Below are 22462 nucleotides of genomic sequence, written 5' to 3' on the forward strand. Positions count from 1 at the left end.
AACACTTCAACTTGACAGGTGTACTTCGACAGCTGCGTGTTTTTCACGAAATGTCTTTTAATAGTGTGCAACATGTCAGTGGGCAACAAAATCACAAATGTTATCCTGTCTCACAGTGGACAGGTGTTGACAAATACTTGAGGACAGTGTCGCTGTAGCAAAATGCAATTGCTCCAAAATACCGCTAACACCGACAGCATTTTTCAAATAATGCAGGATTGATTTTGCTTACGGTTTCATTTTCTGTTTCAGCCAGTGGGGGGGAAAAAAATTCCCATCAATGAACAAACCTTGCGATGTGATGTCTTTACACGTGAACGACTGGCTACCAAACACGGGTAGTTTGGGCAGGAGTGCTGGTTCCTTAATCGTATAGACCTGCCTGCAGTGTCCGATGGATCATGAAAATGATGTGCAGTGATGTGCGTACGTGAAGATAAGGGGATGCGTTGCTTTGTAGACAACTCCGACCTATACACTCAAGGGTACCCAGTAGAAAACCATGTGTGGGGCGAGATTGTCTGGACAGGTGGAACAAAGCCTTGAGAGAAATTTTTTTCAAGGGAATTGGCCAGGTTTCGCTTGGTTTGTCAGGTGTGAGGCTAGGTCCTATTGTGAGTGTGAAGACATGAAAACATCTGAAACGGTTCCTGTGACCTTATCTAACATCTGAAATTTACTCGTAGCCATGCTCTTACACAATGCTCTATCTCAATTCCCGAAAACCCTCGTACCCTAACTGCAGTTTTGTTTTAAAGGGACCCTGCAGCACTTGCCACAAGTCAATTGTCCCAGCAATCTCCTTCCGCAAGAACAATAAATTCACTATTACTGAAGCTACGTGCGATGAAAAATCTCGCATAATCGTTCCCTCTCAACTTGACCACAGACTACATGACAAAACCTGCGCGCTCTCTCCCGGAAAGGGGGGCAGCTTGTGGCATTCTCTTCGGCGGCCTTTGATATGTCACAGGCCGGGGAGTTTTCCCGTTTCTTCTGCAGCGTGGAGAGGTCTATTTCCAATGGTGCAACAAAAAGGCAGGCATGGCTGCCTGCTCGCAAGCACGCGCTCAGGCCGGTAGGGCATTTTTAAAGCAATAAGCGTTTGTTGTCAATTGGTCTGGTTGAAAGGGAGGTATACAGGAGGGTGCACAGCACCGGCGACGACGGATCGTCACGAGAAATAAGCAGTAAAGTTGGCCAGCAACAGCCCATAGGGCAGCCGCTGCAGAAATGACTCAATTACAGTGGTGCGTAATGTTAGGAATTGAAGAGAGCGCGATTGGTTCCGAGTCTGTCACAGCAATTTGAGTGGTCACCGCATCACGTCGCATGTAATATTTGGCTCGGGTATTGCTGGCATGACAACAATCTAAACATCGAACAAGTTCATTTGCACTGCTCAAAATGTGTTGCAGGGTCCCTTTAACCTTCTCTGACCATCCTCCTTGGCCAAATGTAAAACTGCACATTAGTGCAGACCTGTTGTTGCGCAGTAAACCCTTGTCAAATTGAATAACATTAAGATGGAGGCCACACGGCAGTAGTTGGATAAGGGATGGAGAGGGGGAGGTGAACACTCAGTCGTTTAAATAGAAAATAGAATGATGCTATCAATGTCAGCTAAAGCATTACCATCGTGTTGTAGTCAAGAAAGCACAGATGGAAACCGCGTGGTATAAAAGGTCGGTTGAGTCCCTCAATTGCAAATGGCGCTTGCCTCCATCTTCACAATTATTGAGCTTCAGCCCCTCCCCCCCAAATGACAAAAGCACCAGCATCACTGTTCAATCTGTGCACCACATTACCACGTGCCACTTTTCCTTACGTCTGCACTATTTCCCCAAGAAAGTGACTGTGTGGGAAGTTCAGGGCAATTCATTTTCCCTGCAATTCCCGAGGCACTGTCCACGCTAAGCGGAGTCTGCCGTCAGTGCACTTGGAGCCAGCAGAACGTGTATGCTTATGTTGACTGATGCCTGAGTCATAAGGGTATTAATGGTTCGCCAACGAGAGCTTAAACTGAAGGTGAACCATGGTCGGCACCCCACTGTTAGAGCTGGCGTGCTTTTGCGCCGCCCGCAGCGTCTTGTCCTTTACGGGTTCAAAACTTTTCCCATAGCAATCACCAGACCGCTGACATTGTCCACAACGAAGTACAGGAAGGGCCGGTCGAGCACGATTTCGAGCGTCTCTTCGGAAGGTCCGACGAACGCCGGCTCGCGGCGTCGGCTGCCCGGAGACGGGGGAGGAGCTGCCGAACCGGGGCTGGCGTTGCGGGGCCCCTTGATGTCGAGAGCGACCTTGTGCACCACGTTGGTCACGTGCAGCCAGGGCACGTCGCTCATGTCGAACAGCTGCGCGCGGCCGGGCCCGAAGAGAGATGCCAGGCCCATGCGAGCCAGCGGAGCGGTCAGGTTCTCGTGGCTGTGTTCGATCTTGATGCGAGGTAACTGCGCAAGAAACGGGCGGTACAGCGTAAGCTAACATTTGCCACCAAATCGCGAAAGTTTGGTCTGTCTGTCACTCGATTCGGATTCAGCCTCCTCACAAAACCGTTAAAAACTCCATGCGTATTCAACATTCAGCAAAAAAGAAGGCATTAAGCCAAAACATACGGACATAAATGACACCAATGCTGTTTTAAGAGTAAGTAACCTTGTTAAATCTAGCTCGAGGCTCTCCAAACCCGACACCAACAGGAGGTCTCAACAGACGGCGCGCGTTGGAATAAACGGTATTTCAGAGGCGTTCATTGCGAACTCCGCAGTGGACGGAGATGGTTCCCTCTTCACGGGAATCCATATGCTGCTCTTGCCGCCTGGCCCCTGGTGGCCAGCCGTAGCTGATCCTCCGCCTCGATAAAGGGTATGGTGGGGCTGGTGCTTCGGGCTAAACCTACACTCCATCACATGCTGGCAGGTTTAATCTTCTGGCGTGGCAGAGGTGACATAAGATTATTGTATTTCCACAACATTCGCAGGGTTTTCATTTGAACCAGACGCGAGCGTTGCAAGCTCGGGTTGCTAATCTGGTTCCTGGACTTGAGCATTTGTGCTGGAACTGTGACCGATCATCATGCAACGGTCCTGAATGTTACGCAGGAAGCCGCGTTAAATACGTTCGTTCCAGACTCCAAAGCTATCTTCCAAACTAGTACCACGTTTGTCCGCGGCATGGCGAATGAGCTGAGCGATAAGGCTATTGTTAAAAAAAATTGGCTCCAATCCACGCTGTGAAGGCATTGTGGAAAGCAAGGCTTTAAACGAGTGTAACCCACAACAAATGCCCATGCGACGTCACTTGAATTGACACACGGGGCTCTACAAAGACAAACCAGAGATTCTGCCAGCCGTTACCTGGAATTCGCGGGGGCGGCGTCCCGGACGCAGCAGCGTCGGCCACGGCCGGGCTAGAGCGGCGGACGCCGCCGCTGTAGCCCGGCCGTGCGTCAGCAGCAAGGAGGTTAAAAAAATTGCCGGCAGAAAGAAAATGGAGAGGAGCATCTTTCGAAGGGTGAGACAGCGGAACCTAGCCATCCTGATGTGCTAGTAGTACCTCTTAAAGGGGTCCTGAAATACCTTCCGCCGATGCGTGGATGTACATGTAACCAAATAAAGCAATGTGTTAGCAATCTCCTCCCGCAAGAATTTTGTTGAAGCGATGAGTATTAGCTGAGAAATCGTAAATCAAATCCGCGCATTATCGTCGCACCGCGTTTCCTCCTCCTTTCAACTTACTCTCCGCTGTTGACGGCGAGCGAGCCTTCCCTCCCATGATGCTGCGCTCCTCGGCGGTGACGTACTTCCGCTATTGCGCTGCTCACACTGCCGTCTGCTACGGGCAAGCTTTGTTGACACCATGAATCCCGCACTTCCGATCAAGGCTGGAAAAGCGAACGAAAAATCTGGCCGCATGTGCGCAGCGGCCTGACCTTGCCCTTTCGCAGTGTACGTTGCTACAGAACTTTGCTATCGGCGGCACGCGACTTTTTATCGGCGGCGAACTCGCAGCCGCACGGGGAGGATCCTGCGCTCGCTCCCTTGGATGCACAGCGCACTGTTTATCCAAAAAGCGCCGTATCAGATGTGGCCCCGCTGGTGCCGGGTCTTATTTTGTGGTGGTGGTAATTCCTGCCGGCGGCATGTGAAAAAGACATTTTAAACCGATACAGAACCCGTGCACAAAACGCCAGTTCAGCTTGGGGCGACGCGTGGTGGAGAGCGGCAACGTTGGCAAAACATTCTCCGCCGCGGCTCTGAGCTTTCTAGCGCTGGAGCGAGCACCATTTCTTTGACAATATCAAACATCGGTTGCCCTGGCAACAAGGCACAAACCGCTGTAGAAGTCAGTTACGGTTGCGTGACCCCGGTTCAGCTTGGGGCCCCACCTCGCGGCATATGGGCACTTCAGGCATGCTACTCACTCCCATTTGGAAGTGCGAGATGCGTTTGGCATTACAGGAGGCGATGGTGTGTGTGTTGTGTTGTGGACGGCTTTGTTTCGCGATGAAATGCGACGTTGTGCTTCTGCGGGTGGATAGTGCTTCTCATGGTCTGGATTATCTTTCTCAAGCGGCGTACGACTCAACCTCGCATGGGGTATGTGCAGTGTGCGTGGCTAAAAGCCATCTCGGCTTGTGCGTTATAGTTAAGTGACTTGCTGTTCGTCCCCGCAAACCGCGCGCGAGGTGAGTGCCGAATTTACGAGGGGCAGGAGGAGGCAACCCATCGTCTGTCAATCGCGTTTCGGACTTGCAACGCATGTTGTGACGTTGTGTTCGTTCGAAACGCATCTCAGGATTGTTTGGAAGTTGAATAAAATGTATGCGTCAAACCCGGGCATTCGGCTCAGGGCGTTCTCTGCGATTGCAAGAAAGAAGTGCCACGGGGCTTCAACGCTTTCTTTATGGAACGTACTCAAGTAAGAGAATATTCATCTCATGTTATGGCCCTGTTGCATTCAATACAAACGGTTAAGCGTTTGTTTATACTTGTTCGTTTGTCGTAAAATGTCCAAGCACTCCGGCACTCCGCTGGCAGATCAGCCGGCGAGCCGACGCTGAGCAGACGACTCATCTCTTTGCCGGAAGTGCGTGAAAAAGCCGCCCAATAGCAGGATGTCTAGCTCATGACGAACATCTGGGAATCGATGATGTAGACGTGAAGATGGCGGCGTCCAAAAACACGAAGGAAAGGGTGAGAAAAAAGCGACAAACTTTGCAACAAAAGTGTGAGCTTTCCGCTGCGCGTAAAAGAGTAATACTTGGCACAGATGATGTTGACGACCCAATCTAACGATTGCGCTAGTCAATTTAGTGTGCTCAAAACGCCTTTCAGGGCCCCTTTAAAACACAACCGAATTGGCATTCAATTTAGAAAACGGAGTCCCATTCGTGGCAAGCAGTGCGCAAAAGGTAGAGTTTCTCTAGCGGCCAGATTTCTGTATGTGGTTTCTACATTTTGTTTTCCCGCCCTGCTAACCAATCCTTAACGTATCTTTACCGTACGACCACTTAATTCCGTCGGGTCCGGGTTACCGAGGAGGTGCTGTCGATCAAGTTAATGAAGCCGTGCGAAGGAAGCGCGAAATGGACGCGAAGCTGCGCCAAAACAGGCCCAAAACAACCGTCGCTAAAGCAGACGACAAAGCCGTACCGCCGACGCGCCTGCCGGCGATCAGGCACCTCCGCGCGGGAAACGCTGGGTTGGGTAAATTTGCCGCGCTATCTACAGTGTGCTCTGTGAGTGAAACCCTTCCCCCCCCCCCCCCCCCCCCTTTTCCGCTGCGTTGGGAGTTCATTGTCCCGCACGCCGCGAAAGAACCGTTGGCTGGTAGAGGTAGATAGCTTTGCTGCTTTAATAATTTGTCGACAAGGTGCAGTGTAGTGAAGGCGATAACACGTAAACCAAATCGCCAAGAAACGCGCCGCAAATGCGCTTCGCGTTGCCAGAGAGAGGCTACGCGAACTGACCTTGAGGTTGGCCCTCCGCACGTGCATGTTTGCGAGGATGTCGCTGATCCTTTGCGCGCTCAGGCGCGTCTCCAGCAGTCCCATGGCGTCGTGCGTGTTGGGCGTAAGCGCCAGGAGGGACACGAGGCCGCCTCCCGCTAGTGGGACCTCGACGGCAGTGCAGTTGAGGTACTCGTGCTGTGCGTACCGCACTCTCGTCCAGCGGGCCTCCATCATGGCCGGGTTACCGCCGAGAGACTCCACGGCCTCCGAAGCCGATGCCGTTGTGTCTGCAAGGGGAAAGGTAGGAACAGTGGTCTCAACAACGCTGGCAGGCTGGTATAGATGGTACTATTCACTAAAATATTTAGCTGTCAATTTATTCGCTCGGCAACACTGAAAACGGCCATGAACATGGCCGAAGCGCCGCGGACATGGCGCAGTTTGTGCCAGTGCGCCCGCACGCCGCAGAAAAAAAAAAAACACCGGCGTGTGTCGTCTGCCCCGTTTCACCCGATTCTCAACGGCGGTGTCAACAGAGATGTTATTAATCGCAGTCACATCGGAATAGAGGCATTACCTTGCGTTCGGTGGGGTAGAGTTTGAACTTCCAACACATATCGTGTGCTTAGCACGGACAAGTACCGTCATCCCACGGAGCCCGGCGTAACCAGTGACGGCGCACTGACATGGTTGCCTGCATGCATGCCTCGCCAGTGAATACAACGTATAGCCGGGAAGCTGCAGAGCAGGTATGACGCAAACATTGTTTGGTGCGGGTCATCGACGTCAAGGGTTTCGATCGCAAGACCCTAGTAGCCATGATTTCACTGGCGCATCCGACACGAATTAAGTGTCCGTACACTCGGTTCAGTACAAAATGTGCCTGAAACTTGTGGAGGGATGAAAACTTCCTTATGTTGAAATGCGCCGGAAATTCTCGCGTGGAGAAAATGGGGCAGCGATAAACTTGGGTGTTGATGTACAGGTAGTGTATCTCAACTGTTGTTCCAGTTCATTCGGGGGCATATATCAAACCCGTCTTCTAGTGACGACGTGATTCCGCAGCGCAGGAGACAAGGACACAAGACAGGTGCTGATGTGAGCTCTTCTGTACTCTTCTGCGCTGTGCAGTTCTGAGTTTTAGCATACCGTGTGTTCCGTATGTGCCGTGAGTACCGGGACTCGACTGGGCATGTGGGCATTCTTTCCGCTGAAGGGTGGCCCTCCCCGCCGTGCCCGCGCAAGCATGCGCACTCGGGTCCAGGTACATACGGTACACGCGGTATGTTAATGAATCAACAACTATCTCAGCCTTCACCTAGTGGCTGGTGCGTGCCTCCTAACAGGCAGCTTCCCGTAAAGTAAACGTGAGATCATTACTAGCCTATCTACGCCCACTGCAGGGCAAAGGCCTCTCCCATTATTCTCCAATTACGTCGGTCCTGTGCGAACTGTGACCAATTTATCCCCGCAAACTTCTTAATCTCATCTGCCCATCTAACTTTCTGCCGCCCCCTGCAGCGCTTGCCTTCTCCAGGGATCCACTCTGTTACCCTTAATGACCAGCGGTTACCTTGCCTTCGCATTACTTTCCCTGGCCACGTCCATTTCTTCTTAATTTCAACTGATATGTCCTTAACACGCGTTGGTTCCATGACCCACTCCGCTCTCTTCTTGTCTTTTAATGCTACACCTATCACCTTCCGTTCCATTGCTCGCTGAGTCGTCCTCAATCTAAGTTGAACCCTCTTAAAGAACCTCCAAGTTTCTGCCCCGTAGGTGAGTACCGGTAAGATGCAGATGTCATACACTTTCCTTTTCAGGGACAATGGTAGGCTGCCATTCATTATCTGAGAATGCCTGCCGAATGCACTAGTCCCATTCTTATCCTTCTGATTATCTCTGTCTCATGGTTGGGATCCATGAGATGCAACATGAGGTGCAAGTTCCAAAATGTGTATCCGGAAGGCAGACAATCGGCTGACCTTCTACAGCAACGGGTTCGGCCGTGCCGACCCTGCGTCCGAGCTGCGGGGCCGGAGCGGGCGCGGCCAGCAGGGGCTGCGCCCTCCAGCGGACCCCTTCGGCGGGCACCAGGTCGAGCTCGATGTGCGAGTCGAGGTGCAGGCCGGAGAGCAGCAGCAGCTGCGTCCAGGGCGGAGGCGTGTCCTGCAGCAGGTTGGCGAGCTGCGCGTGGCTCGCCTTCTCCACCACGGCGTTGATGTGCTGCCGGGCATCCTCGGCGTTGGCCGCGAAGTCGAGCGAGTGCACCGACGCGTTGTAGAAGTGGTACAGCGACCGCTGGAACGGGTACTTGACGCCGAAGTCGCGCTGCACGTACAGGCTCCTGCGCGGTTCAGATTTTACCGCGGATTGGATCAGAGAAGCGTTACCTTTGGCGGAGGACATACAAGAGATGTCCATATAGGGAGAATTTCATTGACGGTAGACGAGGCAGAGGAGCAATGCACGTTTATTATGTTCTAGGTATCTCGCTGGATGCACAAGTGTGTGAAGGTATTACGTGTATACGCGTCTTCCCTTAGACAGCGTTTTGATTGTCGTCTGGAGCACGCTAACCTATCGCAAAACCGCGTGCGCCCCTGATAAAGCCTGCTAGTTCCCTCAAAAAACAAAACAAAAAATACAAGGTGGCACGGGTAAATATCTAGAGTGAAAAGAATGAGGAAGGCAAAAACCCCTGAAACACAACGTTAAGCCTCGTCGATTGACCAGTCATCTAGCCTCGAACAGGGTAAATGCTCCCCTCGGACAGGTGGCACGCAAAACGCGGAATACAAGCGACTACTGCATCATCTCGCTCCCGGTGCGGTACTGCACAGAGACTCCTCCGTAGCGTACAGAATTGCACAGAACAGTTATACAGATCCATGAGGTCTTGGCAGTCGCCCCCGTAAGCGAATTCTCAGCTATACTCAGTGACAACTTGAGAGGCACCGGAAGTTGCCGCTGTGCCTTATCACCGTAGCCGGCTGTTTCTCCGCGCGGCGCAAGTAGGGCGTTACTGGGAATATTTTGAACATAGCGTGAGCCGTTCCCGTGATTTTTTGGACTTAATATGCTTATAAACGACTCCAGTGACGACAAAGTGCGTGAGACAAGGCAGACGATATCACGCATTCATAGCAAACTCCTTTCAAAACGCGCGCATTGACGTCACGGGTCCGGCGCTTTGGCGGAGGGATACACTACATGAGGTGGTGCCGTTCTTGAGTTGTAACCGAGTATAGTACCACTAAGTCCACAGTGCGTCTCACACCTCCTTCTGGCGACCGCGCGCCCTTACAAATCCCCTATCTGTATAACCACCCTGAACTGAAACCCAGGCATGGACCATGGGCTCAGGACAAAGTACTCCTTTGTCCATGGCCCTCCCCTTCAGCTCAACGCAAATCACTAGTGGCGTTATTGGAGTCCCTGGGCGAGATCGGGGCCACTGAAATGATTTAAAATACTATCATGATGTTCGTCGAGCTGTTAACACAAACTGGACGCAGGTCTTTTCTATCCCCCCTACCATTTCCTTCGCCGAATAGCATGTCGTGAGATTCTGGAAAGCCTCTCGGCTTTCGCCTCTAATAAAGAGCTCTCTCTCTCTCTCTCTCTCTCTCTCTCTCTCTCTCTCTCTCTCTCTCTCTCTCTCTCTCTCTCTCTCTCTCTCTCTCTCTCTCTCTCTCTCTCTCTCTCTCTCTCTCTCTCTCTCTCTCTCTCAGGCGTGTCAATAAAGGAAAGGTGGGGAAAGACCGCGCGTACCTGAAGATGAGGAGGTGCGCGTCCCTCAGGTTCAGCGCCAGGTGCGCGGACAGGTCCCGCACGGCCAGGTGCAGGTGCTGCATGCCCCACAGGTAGAGCACGTGCCGCAGCGCCATGGCGGACGAGCCCCGCGCGCCCAGAAGCAGCATTCCCAGCGAGGAGCTGACGCAGAAGGGACACAGCGCCACGTTGCCCTCCGCCTCTTGGCCGCCTCCGCCTCCCAGGCGCTGGTGGTGGGAGGAGGAAGATTCGCCGTCCCTCAGCGCACGGTACAGGTCCAAGCCGAACTGGTTCGCCGAGAAGGCCAGCTTGCGCGTGCCGAAGGGCAGTCCCTGCTGCGCCCGAACGCCATCAGGCAACTGGGAGCAGGCTAGCAGTAGTAGTAGTAGGCATGCCGGCGCTACAAGATGCGTTGGTGTCTTCTTGTTCGCAGGTGACAGGAACGTGGCAGCGCGCGGCGCCATGGTGATGGGTTGACCCTCCGGTCGACAGGCTCACGCGCTGAGTGAGAAAGGTGCAGAAGTTCCATATATCAGTTTGTTTTGGGGTTTGCGAACCGATGCTAGGGTGCACGCCACCGCGTATACTGGAGGTGCAGGGATTTATACCCCCCCAACACCCCCCCCACCCCCCAAGAAGGATTTGGACACTTCCCCCCCCCCCCCACAACAAAGATTCCACAACCACCAGCACCCTGCCCAGGAATTTATACACATCCACCCAACATCCCCCCCCCCCCCATTCAGCAGGACTTCGACACCCCCCAAAATCGAAATTCTGGATAAACCCCATTTAATTCGTGTGTTTATATGTATTCGTTCTTTGCTCAATTGTTATTCTCCCCATTTTTTTAGATGCAGAGCACCTGATTCACTCGCCTTGTCCCTCCGGCGTCGTCGTCGGCGTTGTCCGCCCCTCCCCCATTCTCTTCGCCGCGCCAGCTGCGCTCTCCGCCGCTCACCCCTCTCCTCTCCGATAGCGAACACTCTCTCGCTAAGGTGGCTAGAATACTCTCGCTAGGGTGGCTGCCACCCTACTCTCGCAAGGGGCATTGGATTGGATTCGATTGGATTGGATTGGATCAAAGTGGATTGTGTTGGATTGTGTTGCGTCATAGCCGCGGCAGACGCGCTGGGGCCGGCGCATGTGCAGTACTCTCTCTTCCGCGGTTTCCTCTCCTTCGGGCGCGCTGCGCATATAACCGGTGTGCCGTTCTCCGGCGAAGCAACATCCGCGCTTGGCTCAAACACCTAGAGTCCACGCCGCTTTACAAGTACGCCAACGTCGTCATCGACTGGGACCGGCTTACGCAGTCCCCTCAACATTATGCGCGGTCCCTTCGCCGCTCCGCCTATGCGTCGCAACTACACAGGGGTTCCCGCGAGGGGAGGTGGGAGTTTTTTTCTTCACCTATACGTTGTATATATGTTCTTTGTTAATCTTGCCTATGTGTTATATATGATTCATGTAAACCTTCTCACTATGTACTCTTTCCTCCCCATCCCACCTCCCCTGCACCAGCAGGCGTTCCGGTGTCCGCCCCTAGGCGAGACAATTTACGCCTGCTGCTGGACCTTTCTCTCTTTCTAAAGAACAATAAATACATAGATAAACCCCTGTGAAGGTGAAAGTCAGTTTCGAGCACATGGGTATGTTTTATGTGCGCCGAAATCTCGGGCATGCGGGCGTTTTGTTTTGTTTTTTGTTTTGTTTTTGCTTCGGAAGTTAAACCTCATTATAAAAAAGAACTAAGGCAAAATGCTACGTGCGTGCGTGAGAATTCGTGCTCCGCCTAAATCTAACAATTAACACTTGTGGTGGACTAAAGACACGTCATTTCACGCGCTAGGAGAATGAGCCGCGCCGTATTATGTATTTTTTAAAGCCATCCCTGCGAAATGCATGAGGCTGGAGAAATGTATTCACGCAGCGTGCATTTATAAATCACGTTCAGGTGTCATATTCAGAGCTCACTTGGCCGTCGGAAAACTGCGCAGTATTTCATAGGTCGCCAGTAATTTTGTAGGGAAGCGGTAATTTCTGGATACCAGGTATACGGCTCGGCGACCCACCAATGTATCGATTAGCCAGCACTGGCTTGCAAGTTTGGGTCTGACTGGTCGTCATTGATGAGTAACGAGTGAATGACCCAGTATAGTGAGCTGACCCAGGATTATTCGGGTGACAGCCCGACCAAATTTTCGCGCGTTGACCTAGCCCAGAAAGGCTGTTCTCTTTAAAAACTCGAGGAAGACAAAATATAACTTTCTTTAATAGGAAAGAACTAGCCTTTGGTAATTCACTCAGCTCATGTAGTCACGAAAGGTGTTTCTTTAACCGAAAAAAAAAAAATGTATGGAGTTAATGAAAAGCTTTCGAATTCCGCGCCAGAGAGAGAGAGAGAGATAGTTTATTGTAGCTCTATATTGTAGCTCTTTTTATAAAAAGGCTTCGAGTTGGAGCAGGTGGGTTATCGGGCCTGATACACAGGCGAGATGGTCAAGGCGTTTCCCACTGCTTCAATGCGGGACATTTATGGGGGCCTGCCGGTGGCAAACCCACGTGGTGGGGTATAATTTAAGCCTTATCTCCGCCATGCGGAAATTTATTCGCATGCGCGGCAGGATTCTTTACTAAGGAAGGAAGGGTGAAGGCACGGAAAAATGCCTGTTCAGCTGGCGCATCATACCGTCTGCTCTTGGGTGAACGTATTGCACTATCCGCTCCCGTGTAATTTTGCAATGTAAAAAAAAAAACAAAGTGGAGGTGCGGGGTATCGATCCCCGTACCTCTCGCATGCTAAGCGAGCGCTCTACCATCTGAGCTACACCCCCAACGGGCAGCGTAAGGAAACGGATGCTATATATTAAATTACACGTAAAAAAAATTGCAAACTGTGTTGACGTACTTTTGAGTGTTTTTCGACATGGTTTTCAACTATTTTTGCCGGACAACACCTTTTTACGGGTGTTTCGTCCGGTTTAATTATTCTCTGCAACGTTACGGACGGCCAGGCTTGCAACAATCGCGCGCACATTACTACGTTTTGTTCACCCCAGGTAGCGCTAGGTGTCCAATGCTTATTTCTGGCGCCAAGTCTAAAAGCAAGCGCGGTGGAAAGTTGCGTTGCAAAGCTGATTCGTTAAGGGTTCCGTATTGTTTGTTGCACATGTTTTCAATAAATTTCAGTCGTGAGCTCAGCGCCTGTCTGTGTGCACCCTTCTATTTGACTCCCGTCCGGTGACGCGCTGTTCCAGCGAAATGTAGGATTTTGATTTGGCTAGGGGAGGGGGGAGGGGGGGAGGGGGTGATTAACGAAAGCATGGAGGAAAGAAAAGGTTATTCTTTCCTCCATGAACGAAAGCATGGCGGAAATGTTGTTTTCATTCTACCACAAGGACGCTGATTCTACCTTCAGATGGAGCCAGAGTCCTTCAATGCTCGAGCTTTCACTGCGTGTATCCCGCCGTTCTCACGTCCACGCCATCTCTTTAAAATAATAAAGAGCAGTAGAGAAAACGCTGCTCACAGGGAGTTACCGAAAAATGTGTATTGTTTCACTCTGTGCGTAACGCTTCTTCCGCTGTTTTTTTTTTTTTTTTTGTATATTAATCCATCGTTAACTCGAAGTCGTAAAATCCGCTAAAAATTTCGAGATAAGCGGAGTTTCGAGTTCAGCGAAATGCCGAAAATTTGTGGCCAGGTCAGTGAAATAAGAGCTATTGTGCTCGTAACGAAAGCTCCACTGCATAGGCCGGGGAGCTTTCGTAATAACGGCAAAAACGATCGCAGGAAAAACGAATTTATATTATTGCGGAAGAAAGAACTCGTGATGCTCGCCTGTTTCTCGTTCGCATATGGTGCCAGTTTTAAAAGCGTTATCGAGCTGCTCAACGCATCGTATCAATTTTTGGTCACCACCATTACATTTACCTTGTTGCGAAGCAGGCGTAACATCTTAGTTGTTTTTGTCGGTGTAGGCACTTCTCGAGGCTCCTCTTCGTCCTCATCATCAGCTGCAGCGTCCACAGTTCCCTCAACGATGTAGGCGCCGGACAGCATTCCGGTAACGGGAACGTCGGCCTCGTACAGCGTAAATTTGCCGTTCACGACCACGTTCGGCCATTAGTGGGATCTAAACGTTAGAACGGAGACCTTATAAGGTGCCTGTAGTGGACTTTGCCTTGCGTCCTCTCTGTCGACATTTTGAGATACCCGTCGTCCCCCGAAAAAACGTTTCGATATTAAGGGGGGCAAATACAATGCGGCAATGCATGGGAGCTGTAAATGCACGGCGAAAAAAAGTTTCGACTTAACCGATATTTCGAGGTATCCGAGTTCGAGTAAACGAAGGATTGCTGTATATACATTTCAGGGAACAGAAACCAACAGGCCAAGCTTTCCACGTAAGCCAGGTGATCAAGTTTACCTCCGCTAGGCGCCCAAAAGCCATGTCCAAGGGTTGAAAGCCGGGCGAGTTGGAAATGATGCATCTCAAAAAACAAACTGCGTGCAAATTAACGGTGACAATTAAGAACACATGAAGACAGCACAATGTGTTCTTACTGTCCCCGTTAATTTGCGCGCAGTTTGTTTTTTGAATTGCATGCCCAAGGCTTGCGGAAATTGGAAAAAAAAAAACTAAACAATAATTTTCCGCTACAAAACAGTTTGATTGAAAACGACCGAAAAATGCGTCGGGACCATTTCGTCAAATCGTGCGTTAGAAAGTAATTGTAACGTCCGCATTGTAATGCCGTAAATTTTTTGAAGCGAATTACTAGAAATACGGCGATAACATCGACAGCGGTGATAAGGTCAGCAGCGATAACGTCAGCAATGAAAAGGTCGACCATTCACAGATAAGGTCCGTAGCGGTATATCAGCAGCAGGGATAAGGACAGCAAGGATAAGGTCGACCATTCAGGGTGAGGTACGCCGCGGTGATAAGGTCTACCGCAGCGGTGCACGATAAGGTCAGCTGCGGTACTTGATGCGTTGAGAGGGCCAATAAATTAATAAACCGACTACTTGTGCTCTGTAGGGGATCCAGGATGACCTTCTGGACGTGGTGAACAGAAGGAAAATAGAAAGAAGCACACGGGAGTGACCGTACGTGGTGGAAAAGGATGTCACCAGTATTTACTAATGGCTCAGTAGTTCAGAAGGCGTTTTCTTGGGCCTCGGACTGATGACCAACCTGTACTGCGACAACTGTTTTCTGTAGAAACCGTTCAACATATTTCATAGAATGTGTGGCCTACTTGGCACCAAGATCCCGTTTTCTTTTTTTTTTGAAGTTATTGAACTCCTAGATCAAGGGCGCGGTAGCTCAAGCTATCCTAGGACCATGGACGTGCTCTTCAAAGCAGCGTCAGGCTCTAAAACGTTTGTTTTCTTATTTGAAGGACACTGGTCACATTTTAAAATTGTGAATTCTGTGACGCAATTTGAAAAAATAGTTTGTCAAACACGTCAAGCCACGCCAGTGTGTTTTTTTTTTCGTTCTGCCCACCTCTTTCTAGGGCCTGTTTTCCCTAGATCCCCGACCCCTAGCAGAGAAGCATGTAGGCGATTGCAAACGCCGGCATAACTCTCTGCTTTTTCATTAAAGAGCTCTCTCTCTCTCTCTCTCTCTCTCTCTCTCTCTCTCTCTCTCTCTCTCTCTCTCTCTCTCTCTCTCTCTCTCTCTCTCTCTCTCTCTCTCTCTCTCGGACGTGCACGTGAAAAGGGGATGGACAAACCATCTACGCATCCGCCACTGGCTGGGCATATAAGGGCGCCGAGAATCTATATAAGAAAGTGCATTCAAGATAGATATGGCCACTAGCATCCACCTGGAATGAAGATACAAAACATTGAGGAAGCGTTAACGAGCAGGATCCGGATCAAAAATACACAGGATGAGCGTTGGTCCTGTGTAGTCCTTAAATGTTCCGTTCGTCAGAACGTGCTGCGTTTACGATGTTTCCTAACGACAAGAACCAACTAGCGTCTTAGCGCATTCGCTCAACGGAGAGCTTACGCATACCTTGCGCTTGCCCCGAATGTCGCAGTCGCACGCGTTTGAATGCGTACTCGCATTTGAATAACAGGGAGCGAAGTCATCTGGACTTTAATTGGTTACAGCTGTGATTTTGCTGTGTGTTTTATTAAAGCGAAAGCTTTCTTACTTTCTCCATAGACCGGTTGGTCGACCGAAAAGCTCTGATAAGATCTCTGGAAACAACGGCGCCTGCTGAAACCGGGCGTCTATTGTGAGAAAACGGTTACTCGGAAATCGCGAAAAAGGAATGGTTCAAGATAAGATAATACTTCCGTCGATCATGAAGGAGTACAATAGTGCAGCTGAATCTCGTTATAACGAACACTGATATAGCGAATTATCGGCTATAGCGAACCTAATACGAACTTTGGTTGGTCACGCTTTATTTCCATGGCACTTATTCTTTTATAACGAAACTGAAACCATGAGAGCCGCGCGCGATATCGGGTATAACGAAGAAATATTTGACCAGGAGGCTGAGAGGCTACCTGGAAAAACCCTCCGGCATCCGAAACTGCAGAAGTATAAAGGGCCTTTTTTTTAATGGACGCTTTGGAAAACTCCATCCTGCTCAGTGCTGTGAGTAGCCACCAGATGACGGTCACATCCTTCATCAAATAAATAAAGACGCAGGCCTGTTTTGTCAAGTGAACTTTGTTCTGCCGTAATTTCACGTACTCATGTTCAGGTTCATAGAGCTTGAAATGCAACAATGAAAAAGGTAGGGGTTACCTTGTTTATGGCAGGTTCGAAGCCTGCGAAAAATGTATCTTTTCATCACGTATTTTTTCGCAAGCCAGATTGTCGATTTGTTAGGGCCGATTTTTGTTACAACGAATATCGGATATAACGAACTAATTTGCTGTCCCGATGCTACTTACTTCATAGGTTCGGCTGTGTATACCTTTCTCTCATAAACCGCGTATCGGTACTCATTTAGATAGTTCGTAGGTGCGTTTACTGAGCGCCCGAAAAAAAAAATTCAGCAGAAATTTAGAGAATTGTCTACGAATGCGTAGCAATCTTATGCCGTTTGTCTAGAGTGTGCATTCTTTACTGCCAAATTTTGGTTTTTCTAAATTCTGTTCGACCAATGATAGCGATTAAAGGTGGGACTTCCGCAAAACATGTATAGTTTCGTGGAAATGCAGGGCGTTACACGGTCCTGGCTGTGGGGGTACTCGGCAAAGAATGCTATGTATACGCATTAAAATCGTCGCACTGGTTCCTCCTTCGATTCCGGTTTGGGTCTTTGAAGATTTGAAGATCGATCGGACGCACTTTCAACGAAGGCTGGACGCACTTGTAGGTTTTGCTCTTATCTCAACTTTCTTTTAAAGGGACGGTAATTTCTTTTTTCACCTCAGTAATAATGCGTGCATATGGTATATGTATATGATGCATAAATATCAGAATATCTTCGAAATGAACGCGTGAACATGATGAATTTGTTTCTGATTAATTTCTTGCGCTGAATTGAAAAATGCCAGGAAGAAACCTAGGAGAGCGAATAAATATTTCCGTAAGAGAGGACCTGACCGGTCAGTAACTTCTAAATGGTGATCACCTGAGTGCATATACAGGCGACGACGAAGATGGTATAAAACTCATTCTTATTGAAATCCACTGCGCCTTCAAATTTTATTCACAAATTAATCGGCAGAATGCCCTTCGTTTATGCTCCGACTATATTCACCTCTCGCACTTGTGGAAGCCTAAATTCTGTGAATCTCGTAAATGCGGGGTGAAAATCACAAAATTTCGATGCAGAATTCCCCCTTTAAGTTTTTGTTTACACAAATCTGGTCAGGCTTTATCTGCTCAATGACCTTTCCGCGAGTCTCCGGAAATTACAGAACACTTTCTTTTAAACTGCCGCAGCTTTTCCTCGATGCGACTCACGCACATTGAATGTACGTTTAATCGGCTTAATCTCCCGTTATCTCCCACCGTTGTTCTTTCCCTGGGTGCTTCCGTCCTGGGAGTTTGCCACAGAGGTGTTGTGATCGCTTTTCACTTCTTTGTTGCGGCAACAGGCCGGCTGCCCTGCTAAACAGCTATGTCTTCATTCGTAATTTTTTTCCCCTGACTATTTTGTTATATCCCAAGATTTCTTTTTCTTGTCTCAATCTTTTTCTTTACTTTATTTTTTCCTCTAAAATAAACCGGGTCACAGCCTAATCATTACAGGCAGCTTCTTGGCCAATCCCCCGCGTGGGTATGCGCCTCATTCAAGGGTACAACAAACCAACTAACCAACCTTCCTTGGGTACCTCGGTCTGAGGTTATCTCCTCAAATGAAGCCGCTGACTCTCTGTCAAGAATAGCGCTCTGTGCAGGGGCACGTCGTAGATGTTGTTCCGCCAACATCTTTTATCACTGCTGCTAGATACCGCAGGATGGTAAAGCTACAAGGGCAGCAGGAATCGGTTTTATTGTCCATGAGAGGTCTCTGCCACCTTAAAGTTTCCTAGAAGTCCGACTGGTGCCCGTCGCACAACCTAGAGGTCATACTAACGGCTGTTCGCTGTTTACTTTCCCATCTATACAGATAACCTCATAGGTCTCGCCTGGCTCTAACACCTCAGCGTAGTTGCTGCAAAAAAAAGAAGAGTCCGTCGACCATGTTCTATTGTCCTCTCGACGTTTTACCAGGCTCAGGAACCAGATGCGTCACATGGGTATTTATTTATTTATTTATTTGCTTGCTTGCTTGCTTGTTTGTTTGTTTGTTTGTTTGTTTGTTTGTTTGTTTGTTTGTTTGTTTGTTTGTTTGTTTGTTTGTTTGTTTGTTTGTTTGTTTGTTTGTTTGTTTGTTTGTTAATAAGTACAGGCCAATGCAGTGCCCGAAGCATGAGTGGGTACACCAAATGCAAATGTACAAAACAAGAGACAACAGTAACACAATAATGTACAAATTAAGAAAAGAGGTGACACTCCAAATCAGCCAGAAAATTACTGGAGTAAAAAATATCAGACGGGAGTAAACTTCAACATTCTGAAGTTTTATGGACTAAACTGTGTTTGAAAGCATTTTAACAGGCAAACATAAAGGTTAGTGAACGTCTATGACCATGACGTGTATACGTGCTCGCCCGAACCATACAGAGACACCCGCATAAACAAAGGAAGATTTCATTGAACCAATACCGCTTCCTGGTCGCGGCTGAGGGATACTTGAAAGCTCTCTGTATAAACTTCACCGTGATGATACAGGTTTTGTAACTTTCGGGCAGCGCATTCTGTGGTCGTGTTTCGAGGAATCCTCCCCAATTGCTACGCGCTAACAGGTCACCCTGGGTCCACCATCTCTTGTCTCAACCTGTACTGTAAAGTCACAGAAAACTAATTGATTGAGCTCGCATTGACCAGGAGTACGCCACTCGGCCAGGTATAGGTCGTATTCACTGGAAAGTTTAGCGGGCGATTTCTTCGCTTGGAAACACTGGAAACCACCGTGCAGTGCCCGCTGTGCCTATGCATGCACTTTGCGCCCGCATCTCGAAGGAAAAAAAAAAAAAAAAAACGCCAGCATGCATCGTCTGCCACGTTTCCGCCCGATTCTCGGCGGTGGCGCGACGGATATTATAATCACACTGACACTATGTGGTGGCGTTCCACTTGCCCTCGAGCACTTCGCATCCCCAGCGAATGAAACCGCAGCTACGGACGAAAGAGACACGGCGCACAAGAGGCCGACGCTGCAGTTGCCTTCGACCACGGATGTCGCCACAAGTTCCCTCTAACGCGTGGTTGAGTACAAAAACAAAATAATGGTTTTAAAGAAATGTTTCACGCGTACGCCGATTTAGGTACGATGGTAGCGTAGCAGCTAGTGCATACGAGGCTGTCTCCCGAGCCGTGCCGTGCTCACACTGCGCAGCCGGCACAAGCGCTGGCGAATCGCAAGCGACCTTTGAACAAATCACTCAACACGGCTTCCGCGCGGCAAAATTTTTTGAAACAGTATTTCTGTTATTGTCCTTGAACAGGTGACAGACCTTGAGTGGCGATCGGCTTTCACAAATTGCATACGCACGCGATTTGGTCCATCCCGACGCAGTTGCACGCATACGTAGTCTCCGAAGTTCTTACCGTTCTACCTATAGTTGTGCGACGATTTCAACCGTGTCCGGCGTTAAGTAGATTGTAGGGTGCTGCACGTAACAGTATTTGGCGTTGAGATATTATTTTGCGTTCGGTAGGGAATAGTTTGGTACATCGAACAGCTCGCTGTTGTCATGTGTAGTGCTTTATCAGGCGCCAGAACGAACAAATACTTCTATCCCGTGGAGGCTGGAGCCCGACGTAGCCGATGCGGCAACACAGATGCTTGGGCAACAGCATGGCGGCGCATGGCAGGTTGTACCCACTGGCGTGCCCGCATGCGTGCCACGCCAGTGGATACAAGCTATAGATGTATCTTGCACTGACTTCAGTACATGTGACGTTGGAGCACCGGGTGCACTGTGAACATGCATGTCATCAGCAGCGCTGAGAAAGTGTAGAGCGCGTGCGCACCAGAAAAGGCAGCGGCGACGTCATGTGCGAGCCATGACGTCACAATCATTCACCGCATACTGTGTCCCTGGTGTACTGCAGAAATCAGTAACTGGTAGTACGCCACGATGGATAAAATTCCGGGAGGATGACGTGGTTCGCGAGGCTTCTTGGGTGGACGAGGGTATACAGAACACTTATTGATCTATGTATTTTCCAGTTGAGTCCCGTCACCTGCAGTGTGTATGAACTGTCCGGGCTACTTGTCAAAATAGGATTCCACAACCGAGTAGGACCCGTGCTGTAACCTACAAAAGCCACTGTTCTGTGAAAATGTGGTCAAACGATAAGAAACTGTCGTACTACCGTGAGCAATACTCACATCGTTACTTGGCCATAGATGGTTGTTCAAAAACAATAACGAGGTTGTTTTAGAGTGGTAGTAGCAAGAGTTCAATAGACGCCTTTAGAGAGGAAAAAAGCAATATTTAAGCCAATCAAGTTTGTGCGATAATGGTACAACATAGTGCGTGGAAGGCCTCTTTTGCCCGAAGATGGTGGTGTAGCGAATGTAGATGCTTTTGCAACGACGGAAAACGCTGTAAATGAATTAAGCTGGCGCGGAATTAATATATGCTCGCAACGCTTGTTTTGTCATGCACACTCAGAATGCTGTGTGCTTTGAGAATAACCTTGCAAGAGCAGCCGTGTCGGGAGGTACGCTTTGCGCAACAATCAGCTGCACAGTTCATGCATAAAGGACGTTGACTGCTCCAGCACCGCACGAATCCGTTCTTGCAGAAGACTCCATTTCAGAGCCAATACGCATTGATAAGGAACCTCGGAATAAATAAGCGGATATATCGCGGCTTAAGGACACGGCGCCGCTCCCTGAACACAATATGTGGAGAACGCAACGGTGAAGGTGGTGGGTAGAGGGATCTTGCGAAAACAGCTTAGATAGTTAGCAAGCCCGAACCATACAAATGACGTCGTTGTCACTACATCCTCCATGAGTTGTTTTCCGCAATGTTTATCCCAATGTCCCACCTGGTTTCGTTTGGCTAGAGTATGTCCTTGTTTGGCGAAGATGAAAAAAACAATGGCCAAAGCAGCTGCACCCTAACCGCTTGTTGAGAACTTCCATTTACCAATATTGTGCTCAGTTTCCTTTATGGATCTATTATGTTGGTATAGCCATCCCCTGATATAAGTAACACTCTTCCAAACATTTCGACTAATCAGTGGCAAGGGATGCACCGTGCTGACTAAACCGACCAAATGGACAGTCGAATAATGAGCGCGGGTTGAGCGACTAAAATCTCACCTTGCGTGGCTTCTGCACTCTGCTCGAGGATCCACCGTTCCTGCTTCGACGTCAGTGGCTGCCGACCGTTGCAGTGCACGCGCTCACGACTCAGCGTTCGGAAGCACTATTTGGTCACGTCGTCGCGTAACGTCCGGCGACGTAGACTGTTGTCGAGTCCGACTCCTGCCTGGGATGGCACCACCGGTGGTCCACACTTGTTGCAAGCAGCTCTCGGTCTTCAGCACGCGTCGCCGAACAACACAGAGTATAACAGGTTAGCGCTGCGCTCCGACGGACGCTACCGGATCTAATTGAACGTATCGGCTGTCAGGGCGCATCGGCGGTCACCATGATGACTACGCCCAGTGTTCTCCCCCCACGGAGCTTCTTTTCTTTTTTGCGGCTCGCAACGGCTTGTCTCCCAGGCACGGCGACAATTAAACGGACTCCCCGCCGTGTGTGGGCTTTGTGCGGGTGGCCAGGTACGGATGTTGCCGCGGAGAGCTAACCCAGTTTGTCTCTTGGCTGGGCGTGTGCCGACGGTGGGGGGTGGCGGCCGCGCGCCACCCTTCCCGACACGGACGCTCTCGTTGGTCGCCCTGGCGTGAGAGCCGTCGCGGACCGCCGCTCTTGGCGGCCCGGGCAACGGCCCATGGACCCGGCACGCCGAGCTCCCTCTCCCAACGTTGTGGTAGGATCCTGCACCTCTTCTTGTGTGGCGACGCGCCTAAATGCCGCGATGCGAGATTTATAGTGAGAAGGAACGTGCGTCTTTTGGAGCCTCGGAACGTGCTGCCGAAAGCCGCCGCGGTACTAATCTGAGGCCGTCCGGTGGGTCGACGGTTAAGGCCACTGATTCTGAGGGGCTTGTTCCGGG

At 49.9% G+C, this 22462-nt stretch overlaps 1 protein-coding gene and 1 non-coding gene across 4 annotated transcripts in view; both read right to left on the reverse strand.

The window, feature by feature from the left end:
• Positions 1 to 133: 133 nt before the first annotated feature.
• Positions 134 to 22462, reverse strand: part of LOC144177911 (leukocyte elastase inhibitor-like) — a 42884-nt gene continuing 20555 nt past the window's right edge. For 2 of the 3 annotated variants that reach the window (XM_077705501.1, XM_077705502.1), the window contains exons 2-5: positions 9731 to 10231; positions 7942 to 8303; positions 5975 to 6243; positions 134 to 2453 (exon numbers count right to left, since the gene is read on the reverse strand). In XM_077705501.1, coding sequence (XP_077561627.1) covers positions 2097 to 2453; positions 5975 to 6243; positions 7942 to 8303; positions 9731 to 10194 — 1452 coding nt within the window. In that variant the 5' untranslated portion in view covers positions 10195 to 10231 and the 3' untranslated portion in view covers positions 134 to 2096. Of the gene's footprint in view, positions 2454 to 5974; positions 6244 to 7941; positions 8304 to 9730; positions 10232 to 21603; positions 22222 to 22462 lie in introns of those variants that run through there. The other variant, XM_077705500.1, reaches the window with a different exon arrangement.
• On the reverse strand, positions 12492 to 12564 carry Trnaa-agc (transfer RNA alanine (anticodon AGC)). Its single transcript has one exon. It is a non-coding gene; the product is annotated as a tRNA-Ala (tRNA).

This window comes from Haemaphysalis longicornis, unplaced genomic scaffold (assembly GCF_048455015.1).
Source record: "Haemaphysalis longicornis isolate Haplotype H1 unplaced genomic scaffold, Haemaphysalis longicornis Haplotype H1 scaffold_335, whole genome shotgun sequence".
NCBI classification, from domain to species: Eukaryota; Metazoa; Arthropoda; class Arachnida; order Ixodida; family Ixodidae; genus Haemaphysalis; species Haemaphysalis longicornis.